The sequence below is a fragment of the Bos indicus genome, chromosome 19 (assembly GCF_029378745.1).
Source record: "Bos indicus isolate NIAB-ARS_2022 breed Sahiwal x Tharparkar chromosome 19, NIAB-ARS_B.indTharparkar_mat_pri_1.0, whole genome shotgun sequence".
In the NCBI taxonomy this organism is placed as follows: domain Eukaryota; kingdom Metazoa; phylum Chordata; class Mammalia; order Artiodactyla; family Bovidae; genus Bos; species Bos indicus.
Genome location: NC_091778.1, coordinates 27,759,860 through 27,782,596, shown reverse-complemented (window position 1 = coordinate 27,782,596; position 22,737 = coordinate 27,759,860). Strand labels below are relative to the sequence as shown.

The window sequence follows — 22,737 nt, the reverse complement described above, 5'->3', positions numbered from 1 at the left end:
GTAAATTGTGAAGAGCTGGGTGGTTGGATGATGGCAGCAGAGGCAGCAGCTGGGAAGTGATGAAGTTGATGCTGTTGGCCACAGACAGTCTCTGTGTTCATTATGGCAGAGACAAGATCAAACTCTGACAGCTTGTAGCGTTTTATTCACAAAGGCTTTAAAAACTTGAGACTTGGGAAGTGAGTATTAGAGAAGTAAAGGGAAGACACCACCCTCAGCTGCCTGGAAGACTGCAAGACCTTCCAGCTCTGAGCAGGGGGATGGCTAGAATGACCTCCCTTCTGAGGCTGGGAGTTGTCACCCCAGGCCTGTAGTTCTCTGTTTTCCTTTAGCTGCTGGAGCCAGGCGGAACCTCAGAAGCAAGCTGTTTATCTTGTAGGTTTTTTGGTTTATTTTTAAATTTCTGACTGTGATGGTATTTATTTTTTCCTTTTCCCTTTCCCCACTTCTCCAGCTTAGCATCAGAAAGAGACCATCTGTCCCCGGCCTCGCCTGCGGCCATTTTAGAACCAGCACCAGGCTGCTGCTCAAATTCTGGTCCCCTCTCCTCCTCCCCTCCCTCCCGCACCGCGTGTCTCTCCTTTGGCTCCCTGCACGGGTCAGCTGCCCGCCTCCTGTGGGGCTTTCCATCCAGGAAAACCCTCTGGTCTGGATAAAGCCCCCAGCCGAGGGCGTCCGGGCGGCCAGGTCTGTGGGGAACCTGGGCGCTGAGGCATGGAGGGCACGGCTCCCAGCCTGGCGCAGGCTGGGCCCCTGTCCGCTCTGACTGGTTTCTGATCCGAATGGTATTTGTGTTCATGTGTGTGTGTCAGGTCTGGACTTGCTTCTGCCTCTTTGTGTATCTGTGTGTGTGTGTTCATGATCGCGTGTGTCCTTCTGGCGTAGGGACCCAGAAAGAGTGACTTAAAAAACTACCCTCTGCCAGCACATAAGCATCCTTCCTGGTTTCTCTCCTGCCCCTCCGCTCCAGGGCACACTCCGTTCCTCCTCCTCCTGTACTCGTTTTCCAAAAAAATGCTTCAAAGCCGCCGACAAGCAGAGGGCGAGTACTTCACGGTGTGGAACCAGAATAAAAGGATGCACTTCAGTTCTGCAGTGTGGGGTAGGCTTATCCATGGCAGAGAGGAGCGTCAGCTTCAGAGAGGAATGAAGACTAGGAAGGGAGTCTTCTGAAGGCTGTCTGGTTCATTACTGGACGTTGTGGATGACGGGGAGTTGTGGAGGGTTTTAACCTTCCTTTCGAGCTCTCTTCTCTCCTGTTTGTTGGCTCTGTGAGGAGGTGCCTTGACGGTTCCTCCCCCCCACCCAACCCCCCGCCGACTCCGGCCGACTTCCTTTCTCCCACGGGAGTGTCTGTCTGTCTCATGCTTTGGCCTTGGGCCCACTTTCCACACTGAGCCCTTGGTGTAGGAATGGGGGTAACACAACACATTCCCTGGGTCATTGGCGGGTGGGGGGCGGGATGAGACTGACTCAGGCCTCGGAGGGCCTCCTCCTGTTGACACAGGCAGGCGTCTGGACCTGCTGGGTCCTTGGGGCTGTGTCTGCTTTCTGTGCTTAGGGACGAAGGAAGAGGGAACCTGAGGAAACCTCCTGCCACTCCCCCACCCCCACCGCAGCCCACACATCCACTCCCATTCGCCTCCTCTTACACCCATCCTTTCCCCAAACACACACCCTCCTGTATCTTTTCTCATAGGCGAACATGCACATATGTCCTTTAGTTGCTTACAGCTAACTGAAGGACATCTCTCCACCAGGACAGTGCCCCCTGCCCAAGCCCCTGTGGGCACTGACTGCCTGCATCCCTGTGGGGCTCAAACTGCCGGGAAACCTGTCTGACCCCCACCCCGCCGCCTGGCCCCTTCCCGGTGGGGGCTCCGATAGCAGGGGCTTAGGGTTAGTGATCTGGTTGGTTGTGGTACGAGGGACAGGGTTTGAAGCTGCATTTGCACGGCAGTCAGTGGTTTAGCGCTTGGATGGTTGGCATGTAGGGGTGGCTTCAAGGCCTTGGTGAGCTGCTAGGAGACTGAAGGCCCCCTCCTCCAGGCTGTGCCTTGGTGCCAGCCCTGCCTGTGCCCCCCTCTTCCTTTTCCTGAGGGCCTGCTGGGTCACAGGAAGAGCTCAGGAAAACAGGCCTATTGTTTTCTTCAGGGAGGGAGGGTGGGAGGCCCTCCCAGCCCAGTCTAGTCTCAGCACCAGATAAACAGAGACTCCACAGGCCCTGGCAGCCCTGCTCTTCCAGGCAAGAGGGTGGTTTGGCCGCAGCCTCCATCACGCCAGCTCTTGTCGGTCCCCTCTGTGGACCGCAAGTTCCCATTCTCTTTGCTGAGTGGCCCTGCAGTTCTTTTCCCTATCCTCTATCGACATCACAGGTTCTCTGAGCCTCTGGTCCTCTGTGGAGTCCTGGTGTGCTTGGCGACAGGGGAGGTGGGGCTGAGGCCTGCACTTGTCCTCCTGTCCCCCAGCCCGGGGGCAACCCCGCCTCCTGGCACTGCTCCCCCGTGGAGGGGTGGGTGGGATGGCACCTTGCCTAGGTTAGGGAGCCACACCAATTGCAGCAGGAGGACCTGCCAGGGCATATCCCAGTAAATAATCACAGCGGGGCCTGAAGTGCAGGAGAGACCGGACCTTCCCTGGTGTCTTCCCCAAGGATTCTCAGCCCTCCTCAAACTTCAGAGTTCTGGTTCTTTCTACCATTCCAGCAGCCTCCTAGAATCTCCTGGAAGGGACAGACCCTTCCAGCTCTGAAAATTCTGTCCGATTCGTAGGTCAGCAAAAAAGTGGGGGTCAGATTTGCCACTCCTACCTGCTTCTCCGGCAGCTGCCTCACAAGCAGCATTATCTCTGAGACTTCAGTGTATGTAACTCTTCTCAGCATGTTAATTCTCCATTCTGGCGTCTTGATTTATAAGCTCCTCGAAGGTAGAGCCAAGGTTTAAGAAGGCACTCTTTGGCAGGCAATTTAAAAAGATGCTGCAAATATTGACACTAACAGTTTGCATTTACTAAAGTACTTCGGAAACCCCTGTCCCCCTTGGGGGATTTCATCTCCATGCAGAGCAGACACCACACACATGACTCCCCGCTTGGAGGTGGATGATCTTGAAGCAACAGCACAGGGAGGCACGTGGTCAGAGCAGCACCGAGGCCAGGGTTCGACCTGCCAGCTCTGGGCCACTTCAGGAAATGTTGACCCCAAACCTGAGGGGCTGGCCTGCTTTTACCTTTCTGTCACCTGCCCTTCATCCTGGATTCCCCTGTGACTCCCGACCTCTCCTGTGGATTTCTGGGCACCTGCACGCCAACTGTGAGGGAGCAGTTGGGGCGCTCCTTCTCTCCTCCTGTGTCTTGCAGCCGAGCCTCACGGCTCCTTCATCCTTGAACTTCAGTTCTTGCTGCCTGCCACCGCATCCCAGCCAGGCCTCAAACATGGATGCATAAGCTCTTCTGCATTTTCTCTTGGGAAATAGTCACCGCCTTCATTTTTCACCAAACTATTCCTTGGTTTTCAGAGAAGGAAGAGGAGAATGCCAGTCAGTACTGGTCCCCAGGCCTCAGAGTAACTGCCTTGCTATTTGTGAGAGCTCTGTCACCATCTTCCCCTTATCCTTTCTCCAGATGTGAGCTGGGGGCGGGGGCGAGGTCAGTCCAGGGAGCCCCTTGAGGATTAGCAGAGCAAGGGAGAAAGCCCCCAAGACAGTTTGTGCCCAGTGCTCTCCTGACCAGTCCCAGCAGTGAGCAGAGCCCCCAGTGAAGGTAAAGGTAGGCACCTTGGGAAGGATCAGGGCCCTGTGCCCAGTCCTCATTTAGCTAACTTTTATCGAGCACACAGCCGGTGCCAAATGCCGGGGAGATTCTGAAGCACAAGGCAGGGCCTTCAGGAAGTCTTGGGCTACAGCTGGGCAGACTGACACACGGGAAATCATGAGAGGGGAACTGAGGACAGGAGTCTGAAGGGATGGCCCAACTCCTGCTGCCCCCCTGCCTACCCCAGGGGTCTCCTGTCTATCCATCCAGCTTGGTGCCTCTTCCCTCCCCCCAGGCCCTCCAGCTCTTATCTTCCACTTCTTCCAGAAAGCTCTCCTTGACCAAACCCACCTCCTCCTTGCTCTGCTGGCATTTAAAGGTTAAATCAGCAAGCATCTGAGCACCTCGCGGGTGCTTAGAAACATACCTGGTGCTGTGAGAAAAACAGGAATCGGCGCCAGCTGATGCCCGAATCGTTCGAGGGCAGTGTCCTGCGTGAGCGGTATGTCACTACGTGAGTGCACATGTGGGTCGGGATGAAAGGTGGTGTGTGGACGCCATCCCTTGAATTGCACCTGGAGGCACATCTCCCTGCAGAGTTACTGCAGATAGCATCACTGCTGTCTCTTCATACCCGGACACATACAGTTACAAATCACAGACGACATCATGCGGCGTGAAGTCCAGTGCCATGTGATGTCTCCCTGGCAGTTTTTGACCTGGATGAGGGGGTCTGTCAGGTGTCTCACAGCCCCACTCTTCAGTAACTGATCCGAACACTTTGCTGCCTTCCACAACCTCTCCACCAACTGAAGACCTGGTGGCTCAGACGGTAAAGAACCTGCCTACAATGCAGGAGATCCAGGTTCAGTCCCTGGATCAGGAAGATCCCCTGGAGAAGGGAATGGCAACCCCCTCCAGTGTACTTGTTTGGAGAATTCCATGGATAGAGGAATCTGGCAGGCTACAGTCCACGGGGTCTCAGAGGTGGACACGACTGAGAAACTGACTTGCACTTTCACTTTCAGGAAGTGCTTGGTAACATAAACCCTTGTGAGTGAAAGTAGCCACAGACTTACTCCACATGCTCACGATTCAACAAAAGTGATTTTGCGTATGACACAGAGAGCTGCCCATAATAAAACATTTGGGCGCCCATATCTGTGCAAGTCTGTAGAGCTCTCATACCAGGTGGCAACCGGGTACCACCTGAGTGTGGTTCCTGCCCTGAAAGAGCAACTCTTCTACTTCAGGAGATGAGACATAATCGTGCGAAAAGTTAAATAATGAGGTTATGGTCCGGCTTGTTTAGTTACAAGGAACCTCTCAAGTGAGGCTGGATACAAGAAGTTGTAGCAGAGACTCTGGAGCCAGGCTATGTGCATTCAAATGCTGGCGCTGCCACTTCATTAGCCATTTGACTTTGGGCAAGTTATTTACCTTCACCAAGCCTCTGTTTCCTCATGTGTAAAGTGGGAATCACAGTAGTATCAGTGTCGTGGAGTTTTGTGGGATTAATTGGTAGTAGTGCTATCATGTTGATTTTGATTTACTTGAAGTTTCCGAGTCTCACTGCAGTCTGAGCACATGAACAGCGTGCAGCACAGCCAGTTCCTTGGAGCTGGAACTGTAGGGTGATTCTGAGTCGTGGTAAAACCAGGCACAGCGAGCACCAGTTAGTCCCCTGTACCCCCACTTCCCTCGCCCTCCACTCTGTTCTGTTCTCAGCCGGCCTCTCTGCTCACAACAACCTCTGCCACCCTGACTCTCCAGGTACCTTCCTGGTGTCTTCCCTCTGTGTTTTAGTTGGAATGGCCTAGAGGGAAATTTGCCCTCATTCCTCTTTTCTCTTGGTTTCAGACTGGCTACCTTTGGATCAGGAGCCCATCTTTTGGACTCATGAGCTATGATTGGGGTAAAAAAGGAACCACATGGTTGAAAACAGGGTCCCTTAGGCAACAGGAACTTTGATTAGGCCTGGAAGTTGAATTTTGAGGGCAGACCTGGGCTCCTCTGCTTCCTGGCTGTGTGTAACCCTGGGCATGTCATTTAATTGCTCTAATATTCCTTCCCTGTAAAATAAATATGCCAATAACATCTACCTTACAGTTTGCTATGAGATTATACTTCTCAAGCACTCAGCAGTACCAGGACCAAAGGAAATGCTGAGAACCTGCTAGCTGTTTAATTATTACAGGGATGTTGGGAGGGTAGGCAATGAGAGAGAGCTCCGAGACAGAAAATGTGGGAGCTGTCTCATGAGGTGGTCAAGGTAAGAGGCACAGGGATGGGACAGATAAGAGCATCCTTGCTCAGAGAGTCCTGGGAAGGCTGTTAGACCCCATCTGTCATCCTTATTGTTGCCCTTGCCTGATTGCCCAAGTCTGGGGGATCACGAGAGAGCAACCACAGAACTGGAGAGTTGTTTGGTGTCTGCCTTCCCCATCAGAACACTGTTACAGCAGGGACTGCCCCATTTTACTCAACTTTCTTCCAGAGCCTAACACAACTCCTGGCACATGGTAAAGAAGTAATACATAGTCATCAGGTTGGCAGCTTTGTGGAATGTGAACCTGAGCATTTAAAATCATATGGTTATGGGGACTTCCCTGTCAGTCCAGCCCTTAAGACTCCATGCTTCCAGGGCAGGGTATGCGGGTTCAATCTCTGGTCGGGGAACTAAGATCTTACATGCTGCGTGGCATGGCCAAAAAAAAAAATAGAGACAGAACCAGAAAGTTTTCTCATTGAAAGGGAACCCAGAGAGGTTAAGTGACTTGCCCACAAACATGCAGCCTGTTAGCAGCAGAGCCAAGAAAAGAAACCAGGTTGTCTAATTCTAAATTATATATGTACTTATATTTTATCATTGTCTGTGTTTGTCTTAGGACTTTTTCACATGTGTTATTAGCACTTTGAGGGGTCCCTTCCATGTGAGTAGGTTAACTTTCTTAGGGTGGCAATTTTCACTGTCAGCAATAATTTATGGAGTAGTATGAGAGGGGCTTTAGGGTTATTATTTTTAACAACAGTTCTATTGATGTGTAATTCACATAGCACAAAATTCACCCTTTCACAGAATTTTAAAGTGGTTTTTGGTGTATTTACAGACTTGCTATCACCACTGTCTAATTTCAGAACATTTTCTTCAGCCCCAAATAAAACCCAGTACCCGTTAGCAGTCACTACAATTCCTTCCTCCCAGCCCCTGGAGGAGGACTAATCGATCTGCTTTCTGTCTCTAAGGATTTGCCTATTACAGACGTTAAACATAAATGGAGCTGTAAATATGTGAAGTTTTTTTTTTTTTTAACTGCCTTCTTTCATTTAGTGTAATGTGTTCAAAGTTCATCTGTTGCTGTAGCATGTATTGTTATTACTTCATACCTTTTTGTTGCCAAAGAATATTCCATTATTGGAATATCCATAAATAGATACATCATATTCATTCATCAAGTGATGGACATTAGGCTGTTTCTGCTTTTGGGCTGTTATGAATAAAGCTGCTGTGAACATCTTATGTACAGATTTCTGTGTGTTCGTATGTTTTCAGTTGCATTGGGTATCTAAGAGTCAAATTGCTGGGTCATGTGGTACCTGAGAAACTGCTAAACCGTTTTCCAGAGTGACAGCCCCATTTTGCCTTCACACCAGCAGGGCACGAGGGTTCCATGCTCTCCAGGTCTTCTTCAGTGCTTGCCATTGCCCGTCATTTCGGTTAAAGTTGTCTTCGTGGGTGTGAAGTGGTGTCTTGTTGTGGTTTTGATTCTTCCTTCCCTAGGGACTCGTAGAGCATCTTTTCACCTGCTTATTGGCCACTGTGTATCTCTTTTGGAGAAATGTCTATTCAGATCCTTTGCTCGTTTTAAAATTATTTGTCTTTTTATTGTGGAGTTATTTTATTCTCAAGTTTTTTTAGTATTCTGTATACAAGTCCCTTGTCAGATATAAATCCTTTATCTACATGTCCCTTATCTCTGATATGTAATTTCAGATGTTTTTTTTCCAATCCTGTGGGTTGTCCTTTTACTTTTTTGATGCTGTTCTGTGAAACACACAGTTTTAGGCTTTGATGAAGTCCAATTTGCCTTTTTTTTTTTTTTTTTTGTCTTTTGTTACTTATGCTTTCAGTACCATACATAAGAAACCATTCCCTGATCCAAGATCATGAAGACTTATTCCTGTGTTGTCTTTTGATTTTTTATTGTTTTAGCTCTTACCTTTTTAGAGCCATGATCAATTTTGGGTTAATTTTTTGTGTATGGTATGACATAAGGGTCCAAATTCATTCTTTTAAATATGGATATCCAGTTTGTTGAAAAGAATGTTGAATGATCTTGGTACCCTTGTTGAAAATCAATTGACCACAGATTGGAGAGTTTATTTTTGGATTCTCAATTCCAGTCTATTGATCTATGTCTGCCATTGTGCCAGTATCACATGGTCCTGATTGCTGTAGCTGTATAGTAAGTTTCCAAGTTGAGCAGTGCAAGTCCTCTAACTTCATTCTTCCTTTTAAAGACATGTTGTCTCTTGGATCCTTTGCATTTTCATATGACTTTTAGGTGAAACTTGTCAATTTCTGTCCAAAAAAGCCACCTGGGTTTTTGATAAAAGTACACCGAATGTGTGGATCTTAGTAGTACTAAATCTTCTGGTCCATAAATGCAGGATGTTTTTCCATTTACGTAGGTCTTCTTTCATTTCTTTGAACAGTGTTTTACAGTTTTCAGTGTACATGTCTCACACTTCTTTGGTTTGGTTTATTCTTTCTGATACTCTTATAAGTGGAATTGTTTTCGGAATTTCCTTTCTGGATCATTAATTGTAGTATACAGAAATAAGAGTTGGTTTTCATATATTGGTCTTGTATCCAGCAACCTTGTTGAACTTGTCAATGAGTTTAATAGATAAGATCAATGTGTGAAGTTGAGGTTGAAATTCATGGGTTGGATAGCTTGTGGTGGGCTAGAATGGCTAGTGATTTCCTGGAGGAAAAAAAAAGAACAAAAAACACCACCACCACTTGGAATTTGACTTGGCTAACAGGAGAGGTCATCTTTTGGCGGGATTGGCCCCTGACATAGATAAAAGGGGCATGAGTTGAGTCAGTGCAGATGGAGGTGCTGAGGCGCCCTTGTAGGAGAGCAGTAGTTCTCCACCACTGTGCCTCCTTTCAGATCCCTGATGCTTCCTTTCACCTGTTAGTTACTCCCCAAAGCAGCACAGCCTCTCCGAAAGAGGCCACTGACTTCCACATTGGAATTACCCAGGAGATCTGTTAAACATACAGATTCCCCTCCTCACCCCAGACCTGCAGTGCTAAATAGGAATCTCTGGAGCAGGATCTAGGATTCTCACATATCCTAAAGCATCCTGTCTAGCTTCCGTTCCCAAGCTTTTCCAGCCTTATGCAGGCCCCAGGCTCCCGCTTAGCAAATGATCTTCCCTCCGACGTAATCACCTAAGTCACAGTCACTGGGAATTCATGGAGCTCCCCCGTCTTCTTTTGTCTTTAATCTCGACAGAGCAGTGACTCTTCACGTCTCGTTTCTTCCTGTCCTTCTCTCGCCCTCCTTCATTTAGTTACCTGTACCCTTGACCCCGTCCCTTTCCACCTGCCAGCTGAACAAGAACCAGGCTGCTGAGAACAGAGTCTGAGCACCAAGGCACAGAGCTGGAGGAGGCTCCAGAGCTGTGCCCTTGTGCAGACGGGCAGGCCAGGACCGCCTGGTGGGTTCCCAGGAGCAGAGCATTTCCCTTTGGGGATGCCCCTTCTAGATCACCATCAAAGAGGGTCGCCATGCATGCAGACAGGCAGATATATGAAGGGCCCATATCTGAAGCCAGATCAATGCATTAAATCATATTTGAACTGTGTATTATGTATTTCTGGGCATTCTGAATCCTTGAGTATGGCACTGTTGTATTTGATCAGTGCTGTAATCCACTGATGCAGTTTACATACAAATAGATGCATATGCACCCATATATATCATTAAACAGCAAGTTGTCAGGCATCAGCATTCGCTTTTTAGTCTTCTTCCCTTAAGTATTTGAGATCTTCCCTATTTTGAAAACCCTCTTGTCTGACTTTGCTCCCTCCTCTAGCCGTCATCTGCTTTTCCCCTTCCTCTCCAAGTCGGACTTCTCCAGCAAGGGTGCTGCCCCCAGAGCCTTCACTTCCTCATCACTCCACCTCCCCCCAGCCCCCGTCATCTGCTCTCACCACTATGGTCTGCACGGGGATGCCCAGTGGGGCCTTGGCGCTGAGGCCAGTGACGCTTTTCTCAGTCCCCTCTGACCACCTCCCCTCTGGTGTCTGTTCCTCTGCTCGCCCGTGTGCAGCACGTGGCCCTTCCTCAGGGGCTGGCCTTGGCCCTTCTAGTCCTCATTCCCTGTGCACCCACCCTGAACACCATTTCCCACACTCACGAACGGTCTTTAAATCTTAACCCTCAGACCCTTGTTTCTAGCTGCCTGGTAGACATTGACTTCTATGCATCCCCAGACATCTCAAACTTAACATCCAAACCCAAGCTGCTGTCCCTCATCAGGGCCTGGGCTTCCCTGCTCTTCAGTTCTTGTCACCACTCAGACACTACCTCTTCCAGGGAGCCTGCCTTAGATTCCCACCCTGAGTCAAATTCTGTCCCCTGAAACCGCAGAGCTGGTTTATTACCCAGTCCAGCTTCCTCTTAGCTGTGTGAGGAAGACAAGCCCTGGACAGTTAAATACTTGCTCAGGGACACATAGCTATGTCCCCCTAGAAATCACTCTCCAGCGCTCTTTCCGCTACTCCAGACTGGAGTGCCTTCCATTGCTCTCATGGAGCATAACCACCGGGTGTCCACGTGTCCACGCTGGGGTGCTTGGCCTGTCTGGAAAATCACATGGCCCTTGAGGGGCTGTCCGTGGTTCTCATACAGCATGGTTGAGATCCCCATTGTGCCTCATTGAGAACTTGTCACATAGTCAGATAAATATTTAATGGATAAATGGAAGAAGACAAAGTCACCTGGCAGATCTCCCCAGATTAGGGCCCAGGACAGGGCCAATGTAGACACTCAGGCAGTATTTAGCGGTTGTCTGATGATGGGGCAACTTTAAGTATCTGGCTGAGGTGTTTGGACTCCCTTCTGGGCAGAGGAGCAAACTCAGGAAGGCAGGGTGAAGCAGAAGGCAGGGTGGCGAGGCAGGCGCTCCAGGAGGGAGGGGGTGGAGGGATGGGCCTGGAGTAGCAGCTTCGGGAATGGAGAGGAGGAGACACATGGGCATCTTGAAAGAAGGAACTGGGGAGAGGATGCTGCCAAGGTGGGGCTTGGGTGAGGGTGGTGCTGTCGTTGAGCAGAGTGGGGCCAGGCCTCCGTGGAGCATGTTCCCTAGAGGATGTTTCAGACCAGGACTCCTGTGTCACACGCACAGTCTCAACTTAATTCTCAGAATAACCCTTTCAAGTAAGTGTGGTCAGCCTGGCCGGGGGTCAGGAAACAGGCTTGAGACCATTAAATCCATGTCTGAACGTGAGTGTCTGACCTCACAGGCTGTCCTTTTCATCCCTTGGTGCCTCCCAAACAGAGCCTAAGGAGTCAGACTGGGAGCTCAGGTTACAACTTCTGTTTGTGTTGATCCGAGGTGATGATGCTGTGTCATTGTGACTCTGCCAGGCCGCTCTTATCCCCCTCTTAGATTAGGAACATCAGAAAATCAAGTCCATGCGTCCTTTCTCCTGTCTCCGTCTATTTCAGAAAGAATTAAGATGCAAGAAAGGACTTCCCAATGGTTAAGAGTTTAGAGGCCCCAGGATGGATGAGGCCATTCTCTGGGAGAGATTTTTTAGGGAAGTGAGTTCCCTTCAATTCTCTGAGTCTAGACTTGCAGGTGGATAAGATAACTTCTTCTAGGTCCCTTGCAGCTCTCAGGTTCAAGCAGACCTCTTGTCAGCCCCTCTCCCTTTCCTGTGGGGCCTGCTGATTTTTAGACCTATTCAAGGGTTTTGTTTTGTTTTATTTAGTAACTTAAGTTGGAGCTAAGTAATTGAACACAGGGAGAAGGCGATGGCACCCCATTCCAGTACTCTTGCCTGGAAAATCCCATGGATGGAGGAGCCTGGTAGGCTGCAGTCCATGGGGTCGCTAAAAGTCGGACACGACTGAGCAACTTCACTTTCACTTTTCACTTTCAGGCATTGGAGAAGGAAATGGCAACCCACTCCAGTGTTCTTGCCTGGAGAATCCCAGGGACGGGGGAGCCTTGTGGGCTGCTGTCTATGGGGTCGCACGGAGTCGGACACGACTGAAGCGACTTAGCAGCAGCAATTGAACATAGAACCAGGAAATTCTTGGTCTGGCCAGCTCAAGCCCCTTCAGAGCAGGTGGAAGGAGTCTCTCTGCAGCTTCTGTCAAGGCTCCCGCAAACCTGGCCAGTTCTGGAATGTTCTTTCAGGCTGCTGCTTGCAAAGCCCGGAGCTAGGTGCTGGACAGGCAAGTAAGCAGGGAGGATTCAGTCCCTTCCTTCCAGGATTTGCAGACAAGTTGGTGCATAGTTACGGCGTGTGGAGGCACGGGCTCTGATGAGGATGTCTGGGAACCGGGCCACATTTCCGGTCCTCCCAGGACGTTCCTGAGGCAGGGGTCTCCCTGGTCTCCAGCCCATCCAGGTTACCTTCCACGTCCCCTTGCTTCAGTGGGTGAAGGAGGAGGCGTTCTTTTGATTTATTTGGTTTTGGGAGTTTCTTTGGTTGTTTTTACAGAAACCCTATCTTGGTTTTCAAAACCAGAGAGAAAGGAACTTTATATGATATACTTTGAGGATTGTGGGCAACGAGGCACAGGTGTTGGCTGGGGAGTTTGTTTCCTGAGGGCATGTGCCTCCCCTCCATCCTGCAGGTGGGGGAGAGCCTGCCTGTGACCCCAGGCGCCCCTGGCTGGCCCTGGCTTGCAACTCCACCTCCCAATCCCTCTCTCTCAGAAAGGAGCCCTGCCCAGAGGGTGCCGGTGGCCTCCCTGCAGCTGCGCTGCTCAGCTCAGCAGGCCATGAGCCCCTTTGGAGGCGTTTGTCTGAGCCCTGTGGGCCCTCGCCCCTCCTCTCCTGGTACCACTTGGCTCCAAACAAGGGGAACTGAAAGTTCTCCCTTCACACTGCCTCTCCCTGCTCTCCATCCCCCGTCCTGCTCCAGATCCCTCTACCCCACCAAATGCTGGGAGCCCTGGGCTCAGGACTGGGAAAGGGGAGAAGGTGGCTCGCGTGCTCCAGCTCCTCCTAGCTTTCCTCATCCCTGCTTTTATTTTCACTGCACATGTGCCTGTGCCAGGCACCAACCTAATAAGCATTTTGTGGGCGTTTGAAGTTGCCACCAGCCCAGAGGTGGGTACTCAGGTGTCCCCCCATGCGGATGAGGCCACAGGCTCTCAGAGGTCGTCACTGAGTCTGAAAGCAGCAGCCTGTCTAAATAGCCAGCGGGGCTCTGCCTCCTGTTTTCTCTCCCCTTCTTCTGGCTTTCCCCTCCCCAAACATGAACTCTGACCCAGTCCTGGAAAAGGGCAGCTCTCCATCAGCCCCCCAGCAGCTCCATTAACACAGTCATTCTCAACTCCTGGTCGAACAGCCTTCCCCGAGGCCTCTAGCTCGTGTTCCTGTTCTGAAGTGCATATACCTCATTCTTTCTTTCCCCCTGCCCCCTCAGGACCCTGCAGGCATCTTCGAGCTGGTAGAGGTGGTCGGCAATGGCACCTACGGACAGGTGTACAAGGTGAGGCTATGGGTGTGGCAGGAGGGGGCCCTCTCCCATGGGCCTCTCTGGAGTGGGCTGTGGTCTGGAGATTTGACAGGGGCTGGAGGGATTACAGGGGCCCGGGGCCCTGGGAAAGGAGGGGGCCCAGGGAGGGAGAGGAAAGGGATAAAGTCAGGAGGAAAGGAAGCAGCGAGAGGCGGGTGTTTTTGCTGGCCTCTACCTCTGAGCTTAGAACCAGCCCTGGGTATGGCAGGAACAGTCTGGAGCTGGGTGGGGTGAGGAACGGGGACATGCAGGGCAATGGGAAGGGTATGGGGACATGTGTGACTGAGCTCAGAAGTACAGGTTTGGCTTCTCCTGAGTCCACAGGAGACCTAGGACTCGGGGTTGGTGGGACCTAGAGGGGGCACCCTCAGCAGAGGGGAACCCACTTTCTTGAGCCCCCCTGACCGGCCTGCAGCAGGACTGGGACCGGAGCGCAAGCCTTCGGCTTTTGAGGCTGCCTCCCTCCCCCGCCTCCACAGCAGTGGCATTTCCTCGACCACGGACTGTGGCTTTTGGCCTGGCCAGTCTGGCCCTTCACGTGGTCTAACCACCGGTCACACTCCACGGGGGAGGCAGCCACAGCAGAGAGGTACTCAAGGTGGATGCTGCCCCCAGGCACGCGCCTGGCTGCTTCGGCTCTAACTATGGCACTCAGCCTCTTCACGAGCCTCCTGTGTCTCAGGGGCCAGGGTTTCCTGGGTCACTGGGACTACCCACCTCTTACCCTTCTTCTCTGTAAGCTTGGAAAGCAGGGGCACCCCCACCCCAATCACCCCATCTCTTGCCTAGTTGTTGCCATGGAAATAGCAGCTCTGTGTTCTGCTTCTCTGGGCTTAGGGGTCGTGAAAAACTGCTGGGGATAAAAATAATCCTTGGGCTGGCAGTCCCCCCTACACACACACCTTTCTCTTCCCCAGGAAGCCTTGGACTTTCCTACTGGAGCCTGAGATGACTCCTGCTAGGAATTTTGGAAGGATGATGGGGGGGCAGAAGGGGAATGGCAGGAACACGCTCTAGAAGTTTCTTCCCATTCGCACTGGTGGTGGGGTATCCACACAGCAGTCAGCCCTCCCGTGTTTCTCCCAAGTTCCCTAAAATCTCAGCCCTATCTACTCTCTCCTGTTAACAGTAATAAAAAGCCCTGTGTATGTGGCTGGGGGTGGGGGTGATTCTGGGAAAGGCCCCCTGTCCAGAGAGGTGAATCAGGAGAGGATCCAGGCAGTCTGTCTTGCATAGAAGATGCTGGAGAGGCAAAGCCCTCCTCTCCCAGCCGCCTCTCCCAGCTCCATGCCGCTCCATCTGAGGATGGAGAGGGAGCCCTCACTCGCTGCTCTAACTTTCAGACAAGGCTATCTAAGCCAGAGAGGCTGGGACAAAGCACAAGTGTCTCTCCCTCATCCCTCTTGAGTGTTTCAGGAGAGGAGACCCTTCGTCTTTATCCAGCTTAGCACTTGGAATCCAGGCGCGGTGATTTTCCTACGACCGACTCATAAACTGAGGTGTCTAGCCAGGGGCATTTTCTAAGAAAGAAAGCAGCCAAAAATTGTGGGCTCTCCCTGAATTAAGCCCCTTCCGAGTGCAGACCTGACCCCCCACCCATGCCTGGCTCTCCATCCTGCAGGGTCGGCATGTCAAGACTGGGCAGCTGGCTGCCATCAAAGTCATGGACGTCACGGAGGTAAGGCGTGTATAGGGCAGGGGGAGGGTCGGAGTGTTGAGAAGGGGGCTTGCGGGCGGGGCGGGGGGACTCTCAGGGTTCACCTCTCCCTATTCACGTAGGATGAGGAGGAAGAGATCAAACAGGAGATCAACATGTTGAAAAAATACTCTCACCACCGCAACATCGCCACCTACTATGGGGCTTTCATCAAGAAGAGCCCCCCAGGGAACGACGACCAGCTCTGGGTGAGGAGCGCCCCTCGCCTGCCCCAGTTAGTGCATCTGTTCTCCTGCCTCTGAGCACAGATCCTGGGAAAGCAGGACATCTAATCTGTGCGGGTGGTGGCAAGACTTGGGCCCCTCCCAGCAGCGCACAAGCCTCTCAGGATGATTACTTTCCAATTACTTGGCCACAGCTCGCTTAGCTCTTTGGGGCCTCCCCCAAATTCCCTCCAGGCTTGGAACATTCCTAAGAGTCATCGCCTTCCCGGCCTGGGCACTGTTGCCCGCTAATTCCCCGGCCTCACCCTTTCTGGGGCTCAGCCCAGCCTGGAGGAGAGGGCAGCAGGGAACACAGCCATGGCTGGGGGACTGGGCCTCAGACCAGGTCCCCCTCCCAGCAGTTGCTGCTGCTCCCCCATCCCTGGGATTCTCCAGGCAAGAACACTGGAGTGGGTTGCCAGTTCCTTCTCCAATACATGAAAGTGAAAATGAAGTTGCTCAGTCGCTAGACAAGTACTTACTGAGCGCCCTCTGTGTACCCTGCACAGATAATCATGAGTTGTGGTCCCTGCCTCCAAGGCACTTAGTCTTTTTTGGGTGGGGAGAGACACAGGTAGAGAAAGGCAACCAGCTGTGTGTAGTGGGAGATTAAGGGCTAGAAGCTGAGTGCTAGTGACCCGGCGCCCCCTTGTGGACCCCATCCTCCCCTCCAGCTATGGGAGGGGCGCCCCAGATGTGCAAATTACCTCTTTGGCGCATGCAAATACAGGCACCTCAAGCCACCTTTTTTTTTTTTTTTGCATTGGATGCAGCTTGTAGGAAACATACAGTGAAAACATTTGGATGGGCGTACTGATCCCCTGGGATTTGTTTGGCCTCTGCTTTGGGTCCCTGGAGGTGGGAAACATACAGTGAAAACATTTGGACGGGCGTACTGGTCCCTCAGGATTTGTTTGGCCTCTGTTGTGAGTCCCTAGAGGTGCCGGCCAGCCGGAGTTCTTCTCATCTCCAGCCTCGGCCTGGCCTGTTTACAGACATTGTGCTGAAGCCTCAGATTCCCTTCTGCAGCTCTCTGGTAGCCCTTGGGCTCTGTCTTGTCTCTCTAGCAGACCTGGGGACTTGCTGACTTGAGCCCCTTTCTTGTCTCTCTCAAGGGTTGGCCAGCTTTTCCTTTGAATGGCCAGACAGTAAATATTTGGGGCTCTGCGGGTCATAAGCTTCTAACAACTACTCAGCTCAGCCATAGACAATGCAGAGATGAAAACAGGAATGTCCCTTGACTCCAAAGAGCTTTATTTAAGACGCTAAGATTCAGTTTCATGTGATTCTTTGATTTTTATTTCAGCCATTTAAAAATGTAAAAACCATGCTCAGCCTCTTGGCTATAGATTGCCGGACCCCTGCTCCAGAGCGGTGGTTCTTCACTCTCTGTTTGGGCTTTATGGGTCCCAGTGAGGATCTGATGGAAGCTTTGGCCCCTGCCGCAGGGAAAATGCACAAACCCATGTCATTCTGTCTGCAAGTTCAGGGATTCCCTGGGGTCCTCTTCTGGACCCAGACCATCACCTCCCTCAGCCCACCTGCCCTGTATCTCCCAACTGTGTCTCCTTCCCCTTTCTCTCCTAATCTCACCAAGTTCTGTGGCTTTTACTAGGGGTCTCATGGCCCCTGCTCTCCAGCTCATACCAATTCTGACCCAAGGACTCCAGTCCTCCCCCAGGGGCCTGGCACGGGAAGGAGGCCTTGCCTGACAGATACTTTTCCCTCCGGTCCTCCCTGGGACCATAGCTGGTGATGGAGTTCTGTGGTGCTGGTTCTGTAACGGACTTGGTGAAGAACACGAAAGGGAATGCCCTGAAGGAGGACTGTATAGCCTACATCTGCAGGGAGATTCTCCGGGTGAGTGCCAGGTCCCTCCCTGCCTCCTCCTCCCATCTCCCTGGAAGTGGGCCTTCCCTGCACTCACAGGGAAGGAGCTGGAACTGTGCCCCCTTGAAGGAACAGATGGCCTGATGCGGGTGCGGGTGGAGAACCCTCAGAGGGACCCAGCGCCTCTGTTTCCCAGCTCTGCCCTTTCCTTGGGGCCCTGCAGCTGGATCCTCCAGAGCCTCCAGTCTGAGGACACTACCCTCAAAGCTGAGCCTTAACCTGGGCTCCTGGCTCCCAGGTGGAGAGGGACAGCTCCCCCAGCCCAGCCCAGCCAGGTGCCTCCCCAGCCCCTCAACTCACATCCTTGTCCTCTAACACCAAGAATACTTCCTCCCACCCCCAGGGTCTGGCCCATCTCCACGCCCACAAGGTGATCCACCGAGACATCAAGGGGCAGAACGTGCTGCTGACAGAGAATGCCGAGGTCAAGCTAGGTACGCCGACGCCTTCTGACCTCTAGCACGGAGTTGGGGACCCGTTTGTTCATTCCCTCTAGTGGCTCAAGCCCACCTGTCTACGGGCTGGGGGATTTGCTCCCCACCTTCTGCTGAACACTGCTGGAGAAGCTTTTTGTGTGCTCCCTGGTGTGTCCCGGTGCTGTGCCAGCCCCTCTGGGGAGATGGGTTTGTTTGGCCCCTTCTGCCTAGAATGCTGTCCCTTGGTCCTTTCACTCTGGTTTCTCCCCCAGACACTGGAAGACTAGTTCAGGGCCTTTGGGATGGATGCTGATGGGATGAAGAGGTGGCCGGGTGGGGCTCACACAGGACAGCCCAGAGGGGGCCGCAGGTGCAGCGTTCCGTCATGGCCTTTGCCTCTGCCCTCCCAGTGGATTTCGGGGTGAGCGCACAGCTGGACCGCACCGTGGGCAGGCGGAACACGTTCATCGGGACCCCCTATTGGATGGCCCCCGAGGTCATCGCCTGTGATGAGAACCCTGATGCCACCTACGATTACAGGGTACGGGCGGGGAGGCAGCCAAGGGTAGGAAGTGAGATGGGGGCAATGGGGAGGTTGAAAATATTGGGAGCTTGAGCAGGTCAGGGAATGAAATGAAGGCCCAGGGTTGTGTTAGCAGTGAGAGGCAAGGGAAGGGTTTGTGACCAGGAAAGTACGGATGGGGAAGGTGGGGTAGCTGGAGGACAGTGAGGGTTGGAGCAGAGGGGCCTCAGGAAGGGTATGGACCAGGAAGCAACCCGGGGAGGAGAGGCTGGGGATAGTGGGAGAGGGGAGTTAGTGGTCAGCAGCGTTCACCGGTCCCTCTTTTCATGCCTCTGCAGAGTGACATTTGGTCTCTAGGAATCACAGCCATCGAGATGGCAGAGGGAGCCCCCCGTAAGTGCAGGGTTTGGGAACAAAGGGAGGGCCCAGAAGGAGCTGTAGGGAGGAGGTGGGGTCATGGGAGGCCGGTGAGACCAGCTGATGGTGCCTCTTCTGTGTTCCAGCTCTGTGTGACATGCACCCCATGCGAGCCCTCTTCCTCATCCCCCGGAACCCACCGCCAAGGCTCAAGTCCAAGAAATGGTAGGTCTTGGGGGATTGGTGTTTAACAAGGAGGCCCCCGCAAACAAGGCCTCCACCTTACCCCCTACCCCCAGGCCTGGGTCTGCACTGCCAAAGAGGGGGTGGGTAGGGGGCGCGCCTGGTGTGGGCAACACGGGGAGATGGGAGGGAAGTGGGTGACTTTTGGATGAATGAGTCCCCCCTTCTTCCTGGAACCACCCCCTTTCCGACATGAGCCACCATCGTCTCCAGGTCTAAGAAGTTCATTGACTTCATTGACACGTGTCTCATCAAGGCTTACCTGAGCCGCCCACCCACCGAGCAGCTGCTCAAGTTCCCGTTCATCCGAGACCAGCCCACCGAGCGGCAGGTCCGCATCCAGCTCAAGGACCACATCGACAGATCCCGGAAGAAGCGAGGCGAGAAAGGTCAGTGGGCGGGGAGGGAGGTGGAGGGTCTGGAACACATGTCCGCGCCCCTGCTCCTCTTCAGCCCTGGCTCCCCCTCAGGCCCCCTTCCAGGCCCAGCTCTCCCTGTCCAAGGAGATCTCCTTTCCCAAACTTCCAACCCCAGAGGGCTTTTTCCACCTTACCTGGGGAGGTCTAGAACTGCTCATGCACATGTGTGAATGCACGGACACTCCCACCCACATCCCGCCCACCATGGGGTCCTCTCCCCATCTCTGTCAAGGCCCAAACCTGGGACCCGCCGTCACCCCCATTGCTCCAAGGAGGCGTGCCATCCAGACGGACCTTCCTGGTTATCCCCATCTAAGGTTTCCCTAGCCCAGGGTGGGGTCTGGGGCACTGGGTGAAGAAACAGCAGTGATCTCCCCCCTGCAGAGGAGACGGAATACGAGTACAGCGGCAGCGAAGAGGAGGACGACAGCCATGGAGAGGAAGGGGAGCCAAGGTGGGCCTGGCAGGCGGAGGTGGGGGACTGTCACTGTCCGAGGGACAACAGTGGCCCTTGGCTTGGGGACTCAGCCTGGGGGTGGTGGACACAGACAGGTGGACCCATGGGACGGAGGCCCTGTGTGCTGAGACGGAGCAGAACAAATGCAGGAGCTGGAGGGAACTCAGGGCTGCAGGCTGGGGTGTTGAAGGAGTGCGAGCCCAAGGCGGGGCAGAGGGAGGACAGGTCTTCATTATCCGGGAGCAACCGAGGCGACCCCGTCTGGTTTGCTGAAGCACCTGTTCAGGGCTCCCAGGGGGGAGGGTGACTTCTGACCCCGATACTCCCGTGTACCATCTTGCCCAGCTCCATCATGAACGTGCCGGGGGAGTCGACCCTCCGCCGGGAATTCCTCCGGCTCCAGCAGGAGAACAAGAGCAACTCGGAGGCTTTAAAGCAGCAGCAGCAGCAGCTGCAGCAGCAGCAACAGCGAGACCCGGAGGCGCACATCAAACACCTCCTGCACCAGCGCCAGCGGCGCATCGAGGAGCAGAAGGAGGAGCGGCGGAGGGTTGAGGAGGTGTGGGGGCAGGGCACGTCGAGGGGCGGGCCCTCCTGGAAGGACCTGACCTGACCAGGTCCTGGTCCCACTGCTGGTCTGCTGGTGTGCTTAGGGCAACATGAAGAAGAGGGAGCGAGGGGGGCCAGCCCCCCTGCCTTCAGACTTGCAGGGAAGGGCTCTGTCCTCTCTGAGAGGCCCCTAAGGCACCTGCCAGGCCAGTGTGGGTGGTAGTACCCTCAGCGTCCCTTCAGAGCGAAGTTTTCTAAAAAGTCACTGTCACCCCTTCCTCGTGTCTATATGTAAACCTCAGCTCTGGGGTTTGTCTGCTCTGTTTCCCTTCAGACCTGCGGAGGCTGAGGGTCTCTGCTCAAACCCCTCCATGTCCTGGGCACCTGTCCCTCCAGCAGGTGCCCAGTCTGTAGGTGAATAAGATCCCTCAAAAGGCCTTCCTTTTACTTATGGTTGTTGGGCCTTGGATTTGCTTCCTACAAGCTTGTCCAGCACACTAATTGGAGGTGGATGGCAGAAATTAATTTTAATTAATAGAGAATCTTACTTTTAAGTAGCTGCAGTTTTTTAAATCCCAATTTAAAAAATACTTTGTATGTGTGTATAAAGGTATTTATTTTGCAGGGGGCATGGTGGGGAAGAAGAGACGTAGATTGGTTAAAATTTTGCCTTAAACGATGGGATTTTTGTTGAAACAGTTACATGATCCAAAGTTCATGGAGGGCTGAGCTTAATTTAAAAATTATCTAAGCAGTAGGCTTCCCTGATAGCTCAGTTGATAAAGAATCCACCTGCAATGCAGGAGACCCTGGTTCGATTCCTGGGTCAGGAAGATCCCCTGGAGAAGGGATAGGCTACCCACTCCACTATTCTGGCCTGGAAAATTCCATGGACTGTTTAGTCCACAGGGTCACAAAGAGTCGAACACAACTGAGTGACTTTCACTTTCAAGCAGCAAGAGATAGGCGGAAGCCTCCACACTGCCTGTGTACTGCTCCCCAAAGTGGGCCCCTGTCTTCATTGAACGAAAATAATTTTCAAGAAAGGCTGCTCATGAGAGCCTAGTACAAACTATTCTTAATGAATATGGCTTTCAGGTAGCAGAGTAACCAAAATCTGTGTCTACCAAGGTGTTTCCTGGAGAAGGCCTGATGTATCTTTAGGGCTTGTGCTCTTTCCTTCTTTCCTTCCTTTATTTATTTATTTTTTGGCAGAAAGATTGTGAAAGTTATTAAGTGAATGTGACCTGGGCTACTGATGGTGCCCAGGGTCCCTTGCTAAGTCACTTTTCTGTGCATGGGCACCTGGTGCCCTCTTGTGGCTGAAGGCTGCCACTGCAGCCCACTCCCTTTGGCCTTTAGGGTCCAGGTTCATTTGCTGGGATATGGGGGACACTGTTGTGGACTCTGGGTTTTGTCTGTTTGGTGACGGAATGGATAGGGGACAGTTTTATCCAAGTAGGCCTCCTCCTCTTGGTAGCTCCCATCCCAAGCCCGCAGCCATTTAGACAGCAGCTCCTCCCGAGCCAGGCCGCTGTGGGCTCTCGTGTGAGGGTAGGTAGGTTTGTAGAATCAAGTTGAAGCCACCCACTCTCACCGCCATCCCCAGTGAGATGGAGCCTAGCCCAGGAGGGACAGAAGCGGGCTGAGGTGGGCCCCTGCTTCCGCCTGCAGTGCTGCCCTGTGTCTGGTGCGGGCCTTCAGGCTGCCTGTCCCCTCACCTGCAGCAACAGCGACGGGAGCGGGAGCAGCGGAAGCTGCAGGAGAAGGAGCAGCAGCGGCGGCTGGAGGACATGCAGGCCCTGCGGCGGGAGGAGGAGCGGCGGCAGGCCGAGCGCGAGCAGGTACAGCGCCCCCAGTGCACACCGGACTCACCCCTTCCCGCCCTGGCCTCCCCTCCTGCTCCTGCTGCCTGCCTGCCCTGCTCCCCAGGCCCCTTCCCCTTCTCTCCCTCCCCCGGAATTCCTCCTATCTTTTCCAGCTTCACTCTCTCTCTCTGTTTTCTCCCACCCTTCAACCCCCTACCCCGGCTCCCTGCCCTCCTCCTGTCTCTGTGCCTTCATTCCCCATCTCTTTGCCCCCCGCCCTGACTCCTGCCTCCTGCACCGTCCCTCATGGGGCCTCTGCCCCGGTGTCCCCCTCATTCCCTGCCTCTGTGGGGCTCATCCTACCCCGGACTCTCTCTTACTCTCCCCCACTCCCCACCCCGGCCTCCTCCTCATCCTCACCCCACTGACCCCATCCTCCAACTCCTTCGCCGCCGCTGCCGCCCCCCACCCCCCTGCCTCTCCCTCTCTCCCTGCCCTCTGCCCCCCACCCCGCCCCCCAGGAGTATATCCGTCACAGGCTAGAGGAGGAGCAGCGACAGCTCGAGATCCTTCAGCAACAGCTGCTCCAGGAACAGGCCCTGCTGCTGGTAACGGGGTCCCCAGCTT

At 53.3% G+C, this 22,737-nt stretch overlaps 1 protein-coding gene across 13 annotated transcripts in view; it reads left to right on the top strand.

The window, feature by feature from the left end:
* MINK1 (misshapen like kinase 1) overlaps nucleotides 1-22,737 on the top strand; it is a 47,073-nt gene that overhangs the window by 16,981 nt on the left and 7,355 nt on the right. For 7 of the 13 annotated variants that reach the window (XM_019981468.2, XM_019981473.2, XM_019981472.2 and 4 more), the window contains exons 2-14: nucleotides 13,436-13,501; nucleotides 15,150-15,206; nucleotides 15,308-15,433; nucleotides 17,198-17,308; nucleotides 17,682-17,772; nucleotides 18,165-18,295; nucleotides 18,616-18,670; nucleotides 18,781-18,859; nucleotides 19,091-19,266; nucleotides 19,681-19,750; nucleotides 20,099-20,312; nucleotides 22,030-22,146; nucleotides 22,632-22,718. In XM_019981468.2, coding sequence (XP_019837027.2) covers nucleotides 13,436-13,501; nucleotides 15,150-15,206; nucleotides 15,308-15,433; nucleotides 17,198-17,308; nucleotides 17,682-17,772; nucleotides 18,165-18,295; nucleotides 18,616-18,670; nucleotides 18,781-18,859; nucleotides 19,091-19,266; nucleotides 19,681-19,750; nucleotides 20,099-20,312; nucleotides 22,030-22,146; nucleotides 22,632-22,718 — 1,380 coding nt within the window. The remainder of the gene's footprint in view (nucleotides 1-13,435; nucleotides 13,502-15,149; nucleotides 15,207-15,307; nucleotides 15,434-17,197; nucleotides 17,309-17,681; nucleotides 17,773-18,164; nucleotides 18,296-18,615; nucleotides 18,671-18,780; nucleotides 18,860-19,090; nucleotides 19,267-19,680; nucleotides 19,751-20,098; nucleotides 20,313-22,029; nucleotides 22,147-22,631; nucleotides 22,719-22,737) is intronic. The other 6 variants (XM_019981471.2, XM_019981470.2, XM_019981469.2 and 3 more) reach the window with 1 other exon arrangement.